The sequence below is a fragment of the Nesoenas mayeri genome (assembly GCF_963082525.1).
Source record: "Nesoenas mayeri genome assembly, chromosome: 3".
Classification (NCBI taxonomy): domain Eukaryota; kingdom Metazoa; phylum Chordata; class Aves; order Columbiformes; family Columbidae; genus Nesoenas; species Nesoenas mayeri.
In genome coordinates this window covers 2,799,757-2,818,371 of record NC_137544.1, presented here as the reverse complement: position 1 = coordinate 2,818,371, position 18,615 = coordinate 2,799,757, and the positions used below count along the sequence as shown (strand labels likewise).

The 18,615-nt window shown below is 40.2% G+C and overlaps 2 protein-coding genes across 2 annotated transcripts in view; one reads left to right on the top strand and one right to left on the bottom strand.

Moving 5' to 3' along the window:
- MSRA (methionine sulfoxide reductase A) overlaps positions 1-18,615 on the bottom strand; it is a 296,935-nt gene that overhangs the window by 271,401 nt on the left and 6,919 nt on the right. The gene's annotated exons all lie outside the window — the stretch shown is intronic.
- Positions 11,124-11,902, top strand: LOC308038548 (uncharacterized protein). Its single transcript, XM_080341202.1, has 2 exons — positions 11,124-11,538; positions 11,571-11,902. The coding sequence occupies exon 1, from the start codon at positions 11,153-11,155 to the stop codon at positions 11,489-11,491; it is 339 nt and encodes a 112-aa protein (XP_080197328.1). The 5' UTR covers positions 11,124-11,152; the 3' UTR covers positions 11,492-11,538; positions 11,571-11,902.

Below are 18,615 nucleotides of genomic sequence, written 5' to 3'. Positions count from 1 at the left end.
TGCAGAAATTCTATCCAGAAAGGCCTGAAAACGTGTTCCTGCTTCCTAAGGCTCAGAACTCACCGCCTTCCAACTGCTTCACAAGTGGTGTGTTGGAATCACCACTCTCACCAACGGCAAAATTACAGCTTGATTGCAAAATATTTGAGCTCTATAAAATATCTGGAATCATCCTTACAACAGCTTAAAAATTAGGTGGCTACTTAGATATACTGGGACTTGGGAACCTGCAATACGTTAACAAAATTTTCCGGATAAAGAATGACAGTAAAGGTGACACTTTCTAGGTTGTGAAGGGGACTAGAAGGTTTTCATTTCACTTATTGTCAAAAAAAGTCAACTCTAAGTTTTGTGGGATATAGACAGAAGGAATATGAAGCTACATGAAGGTTCAAGTCCCACTTTTCCATTCAAGTCCCAACACGACTTGTGATGCACAAATTTAGTCTCGGCCTAAACGGAGTTTAACAACATATGGGAACACCTTTTGTGCCGTTCAACTGTTCAATGAGGAGCCAGCGGGTAAAATTAGGAAAATGCATCTAATGTTCTTTCTTGGTGGATCCTGTGCTGGAGAAGGTGGAAAAACCTTCTCCAACTGGGTTAAATTGCTGAATTTCCTCTTGGGTTCAGAGACATAAACTCGGAGTAAAAAGGAAAGTGAGACAAAGATTAACTCAGATGTCGAGGTTACTAAACGAAGGTCAATTGACTTTAGTTACAGCCAAGAGTGGAACCGTGACCAATGAACAAATATTATCACTGCCATTAAAAAGAAAGCAAATAAAATCAGAAAAATGAGATTAAATAAAGCAGATATTTAATAAAACTCTTAGCAGCTAGAAGCAATTTTGTGTGGGACAGATTTCCTTTAACGTCTAAACGATCAAAGAGTAAATTTAAAAAGTTTAGACAGTAATCCATATTGTATTTCATCCTGTTGGCACCATCAGCACCAGTTTTGTTGCCGATGTCGCAGCGTTAGGCACCGAAACTATGGATGTATATAGGAGTAATGTAAATGTTCCTGAAAAGTTACGGGGAGAAGTATGGCCAGGTGGCTTCAGTTGAGCTGTTCTAAACACCCACGTGGAGAGAAGAAGGCAGGAGAAAACTTGAGTACTTTGGCAGAAGTTGTTGCTCTCCAACAGGTTGTTCCCCAACTTACACTGGAACCTGGGGCTGTTCCTGCCCAGATTCAAGATTCTACACTTGCCCTTGTTCTATTTCATTACATTTTTCCTGCACAACGTTCCAGCCTGTCCAGGTCTCTGATGGCAGCACAGCTTCCAGTGTCAGCCATTCCTCCCAGCTTGGTGTCACCAGCAAACTTGCTGACAGTCACTCTATTCCCTCATGGTCCTTTGCTTTACATAACCTGACTTTGGGAATCAGAGAGTACATAAGAAAAGATTCTCTACAAAATGTCTCTAGTCTTCAGCAGTAATGTGGTCAAAAAGAAAGCGATTCCAAATGGTCGATACCTTTTCAGATGTGCCCACCTGGCTTCAGCTCTAAGAGCCCAGTTCATCCGTGCACCCTGGGTCATGTCCCTCAATTCCACGAAATACCTCACACAGTCTAAGATATTGAAAAGAGCACCATATTCTGCTGGTAGGCACCTAAACTGCCCAGATGTTCCTGGAGAATATACCTTATTTCCCCAAAAAGCCATTTTTCTACCCACCACTATGAGAAGAACGAAGACGGCATCAATATGAACCTCTGGTGAGCTGGTGTTTCATGGGTCATAGGAAATCATAGACTCGGTTCAAACAACTATTGAGCATAGAGTATCCTATCATATAGTCTTGGGAAAACTATACGGTGTATGAAAAAATAGAGAAAAACCACAAATTAATCCATTCCGAAATACTTAGGAACATGGACAACTTCAGAAGTGTCACCAAGCATTTTCAAAGAAACCTTTTACCTGAAAAAATACAGAAGTTATGATATTTTTATTAGTATTAGGGGTGTCACTTTAATAGTAGCAAGTACAGAAGTCACTCTCCAGTGTAAAATGCTGGACAAGATTGAAGTGTCTTTGCTTACACAATGTTGGAAACCAAAGCAGAGCCATAGAAGTTTCCATTCATGACACTAAGACAACAAAAGGAAGGTGGCTAAAGGAAATTATAGCCTTGTTCTGCTTCATCTTTGCAGACTTACCAAAAAATAGGTGATTCAACAAGTGTAATGAAGGGACAATAATAGGAATTTCTTGCAAGACCTGTAATACATTCAAATTGGGTCCACAATTCTATCACATCTCCACGACTTAGAAGAGAAAATACACGGTAGCCAAATCATATTCTGAAAGTGAGAAAAGATTTCATCCCTATCTGAGTTTATTTTACAAAGGAATAAAACTTGTTCACATTGTTGTCATTGAAAGTACCACCTGAATACGTTACTATTCCATGTAAGAGTGGAACAGATCCAGGACTATGTTATTTTACTACCAATCAGTACAACAACTCAGAAGCTTTGTAGCTTTCAAGGATCATCATATTTTAATATGATAATTCTTGGGGAAGGATTAGAAAAGAATGAGTAAAGAAAAAGAAATATGGTGTGCATTGGAAGGCAAATAACTTTTTGTGTTTGATCTTTACAACATATTTTATGTGTACATCAAAAAAACCCCAAGCAAAGCATTACTCTTCTCATTTATGCAAACAGAAGGATGGTGTATCCAATAAGTAAACCGATCTCTGTTTTCCTTTGAGGTCGGAGATTTAAACATTATAGATGTATGAATCTACATCTATTTTTTATATATATAGTCTAAGATTAATACATAGATGATTGTGGTAGTGTAACAGATACTCTTATTTTATTCCTGGTTTAGGTATTCTTCTGTGCCATCATCTAAGCAGAAGGTACTATATCATCTAAACTCTAGGTGTGATACGATAAGAGCAATGCTGATCAGGACCAAATACTCTATTTTCACTAAGAAAGGGCTTATTTTTGCAGTTTAAGTGGCATATTTGTGAATGTAAGAGGACACGGAGCATCCAAAAGGAGGTGAAGATCACCAGAGCTTTCAGCTCCATTAGGTGGTCTCTGTCTGCTTAGAGAAGATACAAATCTTCTAAAATTCCATCACATTCACCAAATCTGGAAAAACTCAGAGCAACAGATGTATACTGGGTAGAAATTAATTCTAGGAAACCAACTGGAATATGGACGGCCATAATTACCAGGTGGACAAGCTTCTACAATCATTTCCATATGCTTATGAGAATCGGTTGGGCCCTAAACACCGTGGATTATCCTTTATCTATAAAATAAATGTGAAGATCGCAGACAATGCCATTAAGACAACTTTTAAAAGTTACAAATGAATATTTTCATCAGTTATTGTCTTATTTTCCTGTTTTCTTGACCATGAATATACTAAAGACTAGACCACAGTGCAGCACAAGGCTGAACAAGCAATCACTGCCATTTATTTTAAAACTTCCTTTTTTCGTTAACTATCTCATTAAGAATTTGCTTCATCTTCCTCCAATTGAGACAACTAAATGCCAGATGTCTTAGCCCAAGGACCCTGCCCTGGTTTTCCTTTAGGGTCAATTAACAGGATGATTCACAGGATCGACATGACCCCCATTTAAATCACCTTCTAAAGGTGTTTATTACTCCACAATTATTACAAAAGTTACTTTACTCACTGTTTTAAGAGCTACACTGGACAAAATACTATTGATTTGGCTCAAAATGTATATTGCATGGATAAAGACGGTGGCCTCTACCTCCAGGTGGAATAAAGGAGTGGAATTCCACCCAAGTTAAATTATTATAAGGTATAGATTATAGATTATACAACCTTCTTCCTGCAGTTTCTGTGACCATTTTCCACCTTGGACAGGGCTGGAGTTACAAATAAAATATTAGGAATGCACTTATGGTTTTATATACCTTGAGATCTGAAGAAATACCTGCTACGGTTATATGGAATAATTAAAATGATGTCACCAGCGGCAGGAAAGTTGCTGAACAAAGAGAAAATGCTTTGTCATATGTGGGCGACAAAATAAGCAATTATGCTGGAGTAATGGTAAATGGTACATGGTAAATGATAAATGGTAAATGATAAATGGTAAATGGTAAATGGTAAATGGTAAATGGTAAATGGAAAGAGCCATAAAGAATATGTAGAGTTTTCAAAACCATTGGATATAGGAATGAGGTTAACTCAGCAATGGCAGAAGACGGAGTTCTACCATGTTTAGAAAATCAGGGCGATTTTTAGCATTTTCCATTGGTATCGGCATGTAAAAGAATATGCAAAATCTGCATATACAGTATTTTAACATATATATTATTATCCTACAGCCGTACTTATAAAAAATCTATAGTTATACTGAGAATCTCTTCCTTGTCCAATAAACACATTGGTTCATAGTGAGCGCCCATTCAACCTTTGTACAAATCTGTGATAAAACCGTTTACACATATAAATATAAAAGGCACAAACAGAGCCATTGCAGTCCCATTTTGATCTCAACCTGCTTTGATACCACTAAAACCAGAAGTGTAAACCGTGGTTTATATATTATTAATACACACAAGCGAGATCAGACATAGGCCCATCAAACGCGATGCTCCTACGTGAAATAATATTATGGCTTGTAGTTTCATAAGGAAAATCAAGTTAAACCCTAAACTCTAATCCTCTTCACATTAAAATATACCACTTTAAGGAATTGTACAATCCAGATCAATATATGGATTAATGATTCGTTGAGAATCAAACACAAGTTGCTCAAACTTCGCCAATAATTAAGGATCATAAACGAATGGTGATCATGATTAAACTGATTAAAGTATCCAGAGAAACTTCAAATTCTTACGTAGTTTGTTAATGAACTATGTAAATACTATAAACCATGTCAAATCACACTCACAAATGACATTTTCACGCAATCCAATCGACATTGTGGAACCAATCGTGCCATTCCAATTTGGATTTTAATTTGCCAAATGGGGGTATTTGCCAAAAATACATGCTGAGATGAGCTTTTAAAAGCAAATGGGTTAGCAGAAAGCAAAAACACTTTCTTTTGGAGGCCAAAAGTTACCTGGAATGCTCTATTTCCCACTTAGGAAACCAAAATGTGCTGACTAGAATTTCAAAGGCAAAGTTTTGAAAATCGTCGTCACTTCAGTGCCAACCAATGTTCAAATATCCGTACACATATTTTCTATTTGTCGATGCATTACAAGGACCCGCATGTTGATCATGGTTAAAACCTGAAAAATCATTTCTGACGTTATACTCAGCACAGAAATGGGGTTATTCTAATATTCACAGCTTGTTTTCACTTAGACGCACCACAATGTTTTCTATATATTTCCGGCTTTTAATAGGGATATAAAGTAAAAATTTGGGTTGAAATGTCGTGATGAAAGGAAACAGCATCTGCTTAGAGCCATTGTTTCTAAGAAATCGAGCAAATTCATTTCAGAATCTGCAGCCAAACAGCCAAACTTATCCCCTGTTGTGATCGCAAACTTGGCTCCATCACATCTCCCGTTTCCCCATCACCGCACACGGTCATTTAAATAGTTTCAGTGCGGTAAAAAGCTTTCAGAAACCACTTAAAAGGTTTCAGTGCATCAACTGGGCATCATGACAGCATTGTAGCCACTATTTAACTACAGCCTCTTGCAAAAGGTTCACTGGTGTAGTCAAAATCTGGCATATTTTCCTACGAAACCCATTTAGTATCATATTAAGAAACCCAAGTGTTTTCACCTAATCAAAAAGGCCGGTTATTTCTAGCAGTCATCAAAATGCACAGTTAAAATATAAAGGCATTCCTGTTCAAATGCTTTTCATTAATGTTGTTTCTTCCCTTTCAGCAAATAAGAATTAGGGAAATGTGCAGCATGCCAGAAATTACACATCTGAGCAATCTATTCTTTAAGGGTAGGATAATACTTACTAGAAGTGAAGACAATCCATAAAAATCTATGCTTTACTCTCTGAAATAATGAAGCTGATGGTCACAGTAGCCGTGTTATAATCCAAGCACATCCAGGCCTAATAGGCAGCGTGCTAGAAAATCAAAATAAGGCACCTGCCCCATTGCAAAGCCAGCAGAAATCAAACAATGGAGTTTTCGGTCGTTAATTTGACTTGAATTCACGAGACATCCACGCTGCAATCACCACGGATTGTTGTGGTTTTTAATCCACACAGGAGAAAAGAGCAGGGTTTGAATTTTCACCATCTCCAGCAAACAGGTATTGCAACTACACATCCAAGTTTCTATACCCAGTGTGAGCAGTTCAAACCCACGTCATCTCGAAACATTCCTCGCTTGGCAGAAGTCAATATTTATCCATCTCGTCTTTCAAAGTAGAACATGCAGCAGTTTCACATGCAAGATGCACTGGAATAAATGTTTTAGACAAGTAGAATCGTGCTTTGATTTATTAACTTTGCCCTTTGGGTGTTTTCGGTTCGCTCTGCTTGTCGGTGTTGGCACTAATAACTGGACAGCAAAGCAGCAAAAATAAATACGGACATACTCACTTTTATATTAAGATGTCACAACTTTCTCTCTACTCTTAATTCATTGCTGGGTGAGCCGAAATCTTTAAGGAGTTTCCATTAAAAGTTCATATCTGGAGCTTATAGCCAAAATTCCCATTCTGAACATATTCCGAAGGAGGTGAGCTTGGGTTTTAAAGCAGATTCACGTCGATGAAAACTTTGTTGTTGTCGCAAAAAATGACAATTCTCCCTTTGATTTAGGTAGTCCCTCTGTCATCTTCCACATTAAACGGTTCCCTTAGAGTTTATTTAGAGATATTAAAAAAAGAAAGAAGTAAATATTGTATTTCCCACGTGTACAAACTGAGGCTTCATTCAAGTCTTTTATTTCTCTCGCCACCGCTAACCCAACGTCATTTAACGTCCCACCACTTTCAACCAGCCCGAGCGGCTTAAAAAGCAGTCCAAGTTGGAAAACCCAAAAAGTTGGGAGTTTTGCTGTAGCCCAGGCCGGTTTTTCTTTCCCGAAGCTCAAGCCGAGAGAGCAGACAAAAGGAGCTCATTTGACTGAGCCGTGCCAAGTCTTGCCTTTTTTTTCCTCCTTTTTTTCTCCTTCTCCTCGGCAGCCTCCCCGAGCAGCTTGGCCGCGCTCCAGCCTGTGCCAGCCTGTCTGAATCCCCGGCTTTTTTCATCCAAAAGATGCTCTTTGCGAATCAATTAATAGCTTAAAAAAAAAAAATATATAGAATAACAAACTGTAGGGTCGGCAACCAAATCTTGGCACCGACGAGCGCTTCTTCTGCCAAATCGGCGTACGGATTGCACGGTTTCCTACCTTTTACAATGGGTGTAAGGGGGGTTTTTTTAGCGCTGGAAGCCATTCAGTGTTGGCGGCGATGAGAAATCTGTTCGCTGCAAATGTCCGCATGCGACACATGAGCAACCTGCAGTAAATCCAGATTCTTTTGAAGGCGGGCGTACGTGCCGTTTTAATAAGCGCCAAATACTCCCTGAAATAATCTGTTTGCCTTCTCCCGAGAAGCACGGGAAGACGCCGGGAGCAGGAGACGTAGAGATTGGCATTAAGATCACGTTCGAGAATCACGCACGTTTTAACTTTCTAAACTCCAGCTTGAAAACTACCAGTTAGCAATTCCACCGTTATAAAAAATCGGCTTAATAATACTAAACCTGATCCCAGGTAAATCTTCAGCTGGCTCCACACATCCTTAGATGCCAATTATCTATTCAATTAAATCAAAACCATGAGTTCTTTGAGCGGCATTCACAGGAGAAACGGCAAAGCATTAACAGTTAACTTTGCTGGGAAATGGTTTGATTTGTTGCAAGGATAGAAAATTGGACTTCGTTCAACATCTTCCAAATGACGAGAATTCGCATGAGGAGAATTAGAGAAATCAACTTTCTTTTACCTTCGAGCTATTTGCCGAGGTAAAATGCCAACTTTTTAAAACATATGCACTATATTAGCGAGCAAAATAGATTATATGGAAAAGAAAAAAGAAAATAAAACTTCCCTGAGTGGATAATTTTTAAGTCCACGGATACGACTGTTTTCTTGCTGAGAAATTCAACAGAGAGTCCCGGATGTATAGGAGTGAAGTTGTTATTTGGGACCTTGCGATAGAATTGATGTGCGGATAAAGTTCACTTGGTTAATAAAAGGAGGCAAAATATTCTCCCTCAATACACCGCAGGACCAGGTTTTGTTTCTCAGGAGCTTTAAAAGTGTGAATTTAAGATTCACATCCTTGGAGAGCAGCTCAGTGGCCAATGAGATGGTTGGATGGGTTTGGGAAAACTCTTAAGTCATTTAATTAGTATGTCATGTCCCATCTTTGCATCACATACATGTCTGTGATATACCAAGAATTCAGGTGTTGAATTCACATTTCTTCTTAGTAAATTTATCAGTCAGTTTTGTTTGCCACGCATTTGTTTAGCCTATAAACCAAGCCCTATAGGCTTCGCTCCAGGGTTAAACCTCCATGGAATATAACGGGAGCAGATACCTGTACACAGATATCTAAAGTTAGGTCTGAAACCAGTGCTAAATCCCACACTACAGCTGTTTAACTAAGAAGAAAATTGCCAGCAGCCTCCAAATATCAAAAAAAAACGTTACTCAAAGGGAGAATAGAAATCGTTCTATGTAACTACCACGATCAGGACGAGAAATCAAACAAGTTGAACCAAAACAACAAAGATCAAGATTAGTTAGGCCTTATGAGAAAAACCTTCTGCTATGTCCTGAGAGAGATTGTATAATCTTAATTACTGATTATTTTAAAAAATAGGTCAATTATTTGACCTTCAGAGAGATGGATAAAGGAGACATCCTCCCAATGTTCCCCTTGTCCTGTTGGCAACGACCATAACAGCCCTAGACACGTGTTTCCCAATCACCTCCCAACTCCACAAGAAACATCATTTGCTTCAAAACCACATTTTTCCCTCAAAATATTGCATGTCGTATCACTTTAATTAGCACCTACCATCATTATGACGGGTCAAATTGCTTAAAAAATACACCTATGTATCATTTTTCCATTTCTTTGCGTACTTGACAGAAAACTCTGATGCATCAGTTTGGTTTCACTGAAAGACCATCAGACATCAACATGGGAACAAAAAGATGACACAGAAATTGCTGTCAGTGGAATTACCTCTGAAAGGCTCTGCTACTTCAGCAGTCACTCTTAGAAATTCAGCGTTTCATTAGTTTTCCTCCAAAAACTGTATGGATTGACAACAGAGTATTCCAGGCATATTAGAAATATATATATAATTCCAAAAGAAATGAACAATTATAACTATTCCTTCATGATTCTCACTGAAATAAGGCGGCAATATCCCCAAAACATTTTATTCTTAAGAATAAACACATTCTGTCCTGTATCCAAACTAGCGTGGTCAGCAGGACAAGGGCAGTGATCCTTCCCCTGTGCTCTGCATTGGGGAGGCCACACCTGGAGTATTGTGTTCAGTTCTGGGCCCCTCAGCTCAGGAAAGAGATTGAAGTGCTGGAGCAGGTCCAGAGAAGAGCAACAAGACTGGGGAAGGGACTTGAGCACAAGCCCTATGGGGAGAGGCTGAGGGAGCTGGGCTTGTTTAGTCTGGAGAAGAGGAGGCTTAGAGGTGAGCTCAGCACTCTCTACAACTACCTGAAGGGCAGTTCTAGCCAGGTGGGGATTGGGCTCTTCTCCCAGGCATCAGCAATAGGACAAGGGGCCATGGGCTTCAACTCTGCCAGGGGAAATTGAGGCTGGCTATTAGAAAGCAATTCTGTGCAGAGAGAGTGGTCAGGCATTGGAATGGCTGCCCAGGGAGGTGCTGGACTCACTGGCCCTGGAGGTTTTTCAACTGAGATTGGACATGGCACTTAGTGCCATGATCTAGTCAATGGACTGGAGTTGGACCAAGGGTTGGACTTGATGACCTCTGAGGTCTTTTCCAAGACAATCCATTCTGTGATTCTGTGATTATGAATATGGCATGTCTGTCATGTCATGGCCAACTCTATCACCATTTCTGCTGTCACCCCCCTGTTATCATTTCTGGGCATTCCCATTAGAGATAAGTTAAGCCAATTCCTTTGAGGTTTTTTAGGAGTCTAATTTGGAGCCAAATGCTTTGCTGATTTATTATTTAAGTGTGAATGTATATTATGTGACAGAAAAAAAATCCTACTTTTACCTGGGCTGTTCTCATGGAGGGATGATGACAATCAATTGAAATATGCCCCAATTTAACTAAACAGACACTTACAAAAATCAAAATGTTAGGAACCCAGCTTCACAGGCACTTGTGACTGTCATTTGGAAAAGCGATTAGAGCGTGCAACATGAAAAATACATGCAGGAGTTACTCATAACAGAATCCGCTTACAGACAACTTGGTAGAGTGAGAATAGGCTGGTAATGAAGTGGGTAGAAACTCTCAAATATCTTCAGTGATTAGGAAAAAGGCTGCTCTGAAAAGTCAAATAACTGAGAAATAGAATTTATCCAAAATATGGTCAGGTTACCCTCTCAGAATTGTCAGCCCATGTGTGAGGAATAAGGACATGTTCTTTGTTTTGCATTAAGCAAGGGCTCCGTTGTAAAATTTAGGTGCAAAGTGCTTTATTTTGTGTTCAACATTCTCTTCAACAATGACATTTTCACAAATTAAATATTTAAAATAGTTCTACAGAGATTAATATCTCAGAATTCCTGATGTGCATCCAGCCATTGGCCCAGAAAGCGCAATTTTTTGCTCATTTCCCCCTTCCATTATACTTAATATTTTTATAACAGTGTTACCCAGGAACGTCAGTGCACAGAAATCCACACATACAGGATACATATATGATGATATTGTTTCTCTCTCATTCAAAAAGCTTTTTTCCTGCTCCCTTCATGAGTAGTAACTTTACAAACTGGCACTCAAGATACAACTAAAACTACGCATTATTACTTTATGAGCAGTTTATTTTATTAGAAGTTGTCTGAGTGCAACCTCTTTAAGATGAGGTTCCATTTCTGCTCCCCATCACACATCAAGTCAACTTTAGTAAGCGCACATGTAGATTTGCACCATCCCTATTTAAGTAAGAAGGAGAATCCTTAAGAAGGAATGAAGAAGAAGAGGAAGAAGAAGAAGAAGAAGAAGAAGAGGAAGAAGAAGAAGAGGAAGAAGAAGAGGAAGAAGAAGAAGAAGAGGAAGAAGAAGAGGAAGAAGAAGAGGAGGAAGAAGAAGAGGAAGAAGAAGAAGAGGAGGAGGAAGAAGAAAAGGAAGAAGAAGAGAAGGAAGAAGAAGAAGAGGAAGAAGAAGAAGAAGGAGGAGGAAGAAGAAGAAGAAGAAGAAGAGGAAGAAGAAGAAGGAGGAGGAGGAAGAAGAAGGAGGAAGAGGAAGAAGAAGAAAAGAAGAAGAAGAAGAAGAAGAAAAGAAGAAGGAGAAGAAGAAGAAAAGTAGAAAAGACGAAGAGGAAGAAGAAAAGAAGAAGAAGAAGAAGAAGAAAAGTAGAAAAGAGGAAGAAGAAAAGAAGAAGAAGAAGAATAGAATAAAAGAAGAAGAAGAAGAACAAGAAGAAGAAGAAAAGAAAAGAAGATCAGCTATCAATCTACTGATCTCATAAATCAACGATCCCCCAAAGTCCTTTCCAACCTGTTTTATCCTACTCTGCAACACCACAGGTACCAGTCCCTGTCCCTGCATTCCAGTTTAATGTCCCCAAGGGCTGTCTGGAGTCATCCTGTCCTGCCAGCTCATCACCATCTGTCCTCTCCACTCCTGCTTTGTGCATCCACTGAAGTAGCCACGGATGTACAACCAAGTTCTGGGATGAAATTCTCAGGAGCTGAATGTTTGATGAACAAAAAAAATGCCTGAGCCTGTAAATAGTAAAAGATAAATGGGGAATGCCAGAAACAGAAAGACCTCTGGGGAAACATCAACATCATCCAGATTATGCCTCAATAAAAACAGATGGGCCAGCGCTGCCTGTATTAAGAACCAACCTGTGCTTTTCTTTAGAGAACAGGGGTGCAATGTCGCAACATTTCTCCTGCCCAACAGCCAGAGTTGGCTAATTATGGAAAATACCAAACATCCCACAGTGGTACTTGAGTGTTTTCTGATTATGGAGCAGTGGTCCAGGGTGTGGACTCTGGGCCCCTCATGCCAAGAAAGGCCTTGAGGTGCTGGAGCGAGCTGAGAGAAGGGAACGGAGCTGGGGAAGGTGCTGGAGCAAAAGTGTGATGGGCTTAGATTGGATTTTAGGAACAATTTCTTCCCCAAAGGGCTGTTTGGGCATTGGAACAGGCTGCCCAGGGCAGTGCTGGAGTCACCATCCCTGAAGGGTTGGACAGACGGAGATGAGGTTCTCAGGGACATGGGGCAGTGCCAGGGGTGGGGGAACAGTTGGACTCAATGATCTTAAAGGTCTTTTCCAACCAAAACTATTCTATGATTCAGGAAGCCAAAGTCTCAAGTACTTGGAGTAGGTGCAGGACTGTGAACCCTGTCAGGGGGAAGGCCCTTTTATATATGATATTCAGTAACAAGTGCTGTTTTGCATGGACAAGGCTGTAGAGGCTGGTGCTGCCTGTCCCAGCTCTATCCCCGTGCGGGGTTTAAGGCATCTCAGCTCTCAGAAGACACAACACATTGAGGTGCTGAGCCAGGCCCTGCTCACGGCTTTATGGTATTGACCCATGCCAAGCCTCCTTTGAAAATTTAGACCTGGTCCTAGAAAACATAGTCATAGGTCTGTGGTCAAAGTAGGTCGTGGTCTGGCAAGAGATGAGTTCAATGTGTATGTTCCAGCCATAAGTTTTTGTGATAAAGCTGCCTATAGAAGCATATACGGATGTGAGTGCCTGTATATATTTATACAAATATTTACACATGGTTTTACATTATTGTATGTAAACACATCTATATAAACTCATTTTCACCTGCCCAAAATCATTGACACTTAAAAGTAATTCTACAATAAAGAGTAAATGAGGAACCACATCTTTTTCAAAGTATTTATTATGGAATAAATCCTCAGGATGCAGCAACTTGGCCCTAGTGTCACCACGCTCTTACTCACCTCGTGACCAGAGGCAGAAATGGAGTAGTGGTGGCCTTGGCTGTGTGAGCTTAACAGTTGGACTCGATCTTAAAGGTCTTCTCCAACCCAACTGATTCTATGAATAAATGATGTTCACGCTTCCATCACCAAATCAGAACCGGCATCCCTGGCACGATGCTCCTGCTTTCTCACTGGAATCCTAGCAGAAGATGTCAGTGTCTCAGGCACCAAATCTCTACCCCCAAACAGCGTGTTATGTCCTCAAAATAAGAGCTTTCTGTCTCATACTAAGGGACATAAGAATATTTCCCACTATAGTTCTGCTTCTGAGTCTTACTAGAAATTGCAGCAATTCCTAAAACATCTTTGGAGGCTCCTGAAAAATCAAATTCCTGGAAAATCAAGCCCAAACTACAGTAAAAATACAGATATAATCTACTTGGCCACATTTCTCAACAGAAAATAAGACCGAAATAATCTCTTCACCCAGATGGATGCAATACCACTAACTCCAATTTTGCATATCTGCAACAATGAGCAATACATAAGAAACTGCAATATTGCACAGGTTTTTATCTTATTGGAACTACAGACTTATTTACACATATTATTTTAATGATACTAGGAATTTAAATAAGAGTTTCATAGGTATCATAAAAATTTGCAAGTAACAAAATAAGAGCAATGTACAAATGTATCCATGCCACTAAAATTCTACACGTAATAAATAAAATATTAGCACGCAACACCTATCACGCAACAAATTACAAGCCAAATAGTTCAATGGTTGCAAAGTAAAAATAAATGTAATAAAAATCGCATAGAACTGAAGTTAAGGTGATGTACACCATTGTAATTTGAAGGTATAAAGACATTAATTAAACCACAGAACCTTTTTAAGCCAAGGAAATACAGAGTAAATACTACACAGCAGAGAAACACAAAAGGACTAAGACACAGAGGTAAACAGCTAAAACATTCAAACAGCCTTAAATCTGCATTATGGGAACCTAATATAAGGTCTATTCTGCACTTATTTTCTTTCAAATCAATGAAAACTATGAGCAGTTTTATTGGACTCCCTAGGGGTTCTGAGGGAACTAAAGCTGCTGCACTTCTGTGGTTCCACGTGTGAACAACTTGACTCCCATTTAGCATAACCTGACTTGGGAAATTCTTTCTTATTGAAAATATTGTGTACAAACATTAACCAAGAAAATCCAAGAAAAGAAGCGAAAAATGATGATTCTGTGAACTGGTGTTTGATGAGGAGAGTAGGGGGAAAAAAAAAGACAGTTTTGACTCAGGGCAAGCAGAATAATTCTTTGGCCAAGAAAAAAATTGTAAGGCTCTACACTGAATACCAACTACAAGGATAAGTCATTAAATAACCTTATTCACTCAATTAATTTTGCTTGCACTGTTCTGGGAAAGAACAGAGAAGATAAAAATGATTCACACAAACAAAATTCTTCACGTATTAGAGCATCTCTTTGTGGTAACTGCAATTTTTTACCCTGGAGTAAAGGTAACATAGCTTACCTTGCAATGAAATGCAGACAGATTGCCTTGCGTCCACTGCACAACAAAGGCATCTGTGCAGGCAGTTACCTGGAGTAGTTATTATGCTATAAATCCAGACCTGGCTTACACTGAGCTCATCCATCCCTGTAACCGCAAAGTAAACCATAAGCACGTCTAGTCTGAATGAGTCTCCATCACAGTTACCCTTTCCTTTAAGAATACCATATATAACAGAGCTCTACCATGCTGCAAAGTATTATTACAATTTACTTTTTTTTTAAAGTAACCCATTTTATGAGATTAAAACAGCTTTACTTGAACAGAACACGGGAAAAGGTGGCACGGGACCCATTCTCCTCTCATCAAGGAGACAAATGAGTTTGTAGACACAAAATGAGGTGATGAGCAATAAATAATAGGGTCAAAATTAAAAGAACTTATTTAAATAGTCAAAGCAACCTGCTCCTGGAAAACCCTTCCAACCAGAAGACTGACAGACAGCTGACTATGGTTTAACCAGCATCAAACTGCTATAGAATTGAAATACAAGTCAATGGGACATTGAGCATTATCTGTTTGCCTATGGCAGCAAAGACAGAATTCACGCCATCACGCTTTAGCTGGTTATGTTATAATATAGATGCCTCCGTCTGAGCAGCTCACTGGACACTCTCCTTGCAGCCAGAAGAAGAAAGCAGCATTCTGGGGGAGCTATTCATTTGGTTTAAATGTCTTTGGACACTCACCACGTGACGAATTAAACGTGCCAGGGCCTGTTGTACCTTTAAAAGCATAATTCTGTGTATTGCTGTAGCGGTACCTCCTGCAGCAGCAATCGAACAACACGCACAGTCCCTTCCAGTGCTCTATCCCAGCTCAATACCTGGTACAACATAAAGCCAAACCAAGGTTTACTCCCAATCCTCTGCTATCTGGTGTGCAAAGATAAGGAGCAACAGGCAACCTAATCCCACATGTCTACCTGTGATGTACATCCACCAAATGAGTGTTACACACGTCCAACGCGAGGCACAACCTGATTTACCACAGCATTTTAGCAATGTCTACTTGTACGTGAACAGCCGCAGCAGCCCGTCATTTAAAACCAACTTAGTCTTCCCCATAAGCTCCTAAATCTTCCCCCTTCTACAATGGGGTTACAGGGTTGGTAGGTAAGGGAAGAGCAACTGAAGTCATCAATCTGGACCTGTGTGAAGTGTCTGACACTGTCCCACACAACATTCTTGTCTCTAAATCAGAGACGCGGATGGGACAGATAGAGCACTGAGTAGATAACTGGCTGGATAGTTGCACTCAAAGAGTTGCAGTAAATGGCTTGATGTCCGAGGGGAGACCAGTAACAAGTGGCGTTCCTCAGGGGTTGGTATTGGGACTGGTGATGTTTGACACCTTTGTTGGAGACTTGGACAGCAGGACTGGGTGACCCTCAGCAAGTTTGCCAATGACACCCTGGAGGGAAGGGATGCCACCCAAGGGACCTTGATAGGCTTGAGAGATGGGCCCATGTGAATCTCACAGAGTTCAACAAGGCCAAGTGTCAAGTCCTGCAGCAGGGTCAGGGCAACCCCAAGCACAAACACAGGCTGGATGGAGAATGGATTGAGAGCAGCCCCCAGGAGAAGGACTCAACACAAATGAGAAACGTGTGCTTGCAGCCCAGAAAGCCAACAATATCTTGGGCAGGATCAAAAGGAGCGTGGGCAGCAGGTTTGGGGGAGATTCTGCTCCTCTGCTCCACTCTGGTGAGACCCCCCTGCAGTGCTGGTCCAGCTCTGGGTCCTCAGCACACGACACACATGGAGCTGCTGGAGACAGGCCAGAGGAGCCCCAGGAATGACCAGAGGCTGGAACAGCTCTGCTGGGAGGACAGGCTGAGAGAGTTGGGCTGTTCAGCTGGAGAAGAGAAGCTCCAGGAGACCTTAATGTGGCTTTTCCAGACTTAAAAGAGGCCTATAAGAAAGATGGGGACAGACCTTTGAGCAGGGGCTGTTGCGATAGGACAAGGGGTGATGGTTTTAAACTAAAGGAGGGAGATTCAGGCCAGACATGAGGAAGAAATTGTTTGTGCTGAGGGTGTTGAGAGCCTGGCCCAGGTTGGCCAGAGAGGTGGTGGATGAACCATCCCTGGAGACATCCCAGGCCAGGCTGGACGGGGCTCTGAGCAACCTGAGCTGGTGAAGATGTCCCTGCCCATGGCAGCATTGGACTAGATGAGCTTTAAGGTTCCTTCCAACCCAAACCATCCCATGATTCTATGATACACACTAGTGTGACTAAGATGAAGTCAACCCAATATCATATTGAAAAAGAAGAGTTACACAGACACAACTGAAAGCAGAGCTGGTGCCACAGATATTTAGCATCCAAGCAGGAAAGGTTTTTAAGTAGTAGCATGGAGACCAAGTGAAGAAGTTGAGATGTTTCTCTCAACCCTTTTATTTTCTGAGTTGAAATCGGAACATTACCTAAATGTCAGGTCAATGTCACGCACACTAAAATTGCACTAAAGGTAAATGGACACAATTCACCGAAGTCCAGTGTACCCCAGGATTCACACAAAATAATATAAAATATTCTCCAGTGAAGAAAATAACCTGTGTAAATACAACCCTTGCGTTTAATTCTCATAATTGACAGGTTTATTTAACAACAGAAATTTGGCAAATTCAGACGTTACATCCTTTTTCGAAACCGCAGCAATGAGAAGCTATTGAATCCTGTGTACCATGCCGCTACCTTTGACTAAAAATAATTATCCTCCTTTAATATACAACTTTGAATGAATCCTCAGAGCAGCATTCACACATAATCCTCTGAATAAAGAACCTCTGGATTCATTTTTCAGTTTGGAGAGGGAAATTACGGTATCAGCAAGAGGAGTCTCCTTCAAGCCTTATTTGCCTTCACCCTTTTGGGTGAAGTTTCTCCCCATTTAAGTCATTGTGTTTCCCAGCAACCCGCGCTGTTGCCAGGAGAAACCCCAGGCAGACTTTCTGGATGTGCAGCTCTTTAAATCTCTTTCCTATATGCTTTTAATCTATCAAGCATCACAAGTGCAAGCTGATTTCCTTTTTGTTGCTGTTTGCCAGCTGCCAAGAGCAAAAAAAAAGCACATGCAAACAACAAAAACATCGCGACGTCTTCCAAAATTTCAATGCAATGGGTGTTCAAAAAGTAATTCCTGTTTTTCCAATGACAGTACAATATTTATAGTTGTGCACTTGGCTTGAAAACGAGCTGTTTAGTGTCGAGATATAAATACCTGACAAGGTGAAAAAGAGAAAAAGCTATAATATGTTATTATAGACAGGATTTCCAAGCAAATTCCTTCACACCTACCTGTAAAGATCTTGCAACTACAAATATCAAAAGTTGCCTTTCAGATAATAAAGAATTACTGGGGGTGAGGTGCTTCCATAAAGAAATGTACTCTGCCTTACATCCTCTCTCATTTGAATCTCAGCATACGCTGTGAAATTGTAATAAATTTAATAACTTCTGGATATTGACAGCTTGAGTGTATTTGAGGCAAAGACCGTCTCTTAGAATGAAGAAATAAGTAATTAACTCTTCTGAATTGGAAAGGTAAATTGAAATTTGAGAAACACTCAACTATATATAACATTGTTACTCAATACACTCCTGAATTCAATGGAAGTCAGATGTCCAAGTTTTTGGCCCATATTCCATATAAACGGCAGTAAAAATGGGCAACTAGTTAATTCTTTATGTGAACCACCATATCAGGTAATTAAAGTGGTGGAAAACTTTAAGAAATTAATCCTTCTAAATCTTAAAAGAAACTGTATTTCCTTTGTAGGTCTTGTTCTGTGGCACAACCTCACTCAGGCATCTCTATTTTAGACCACGAGCCACTAGTTTGAGCACAATAATTTCTCTTCACTGTTTTAAGAGTGGTAAAAAAGATCAGCATGGACAACAATTCCACTAAAATAACCAGGTATAGATGTAA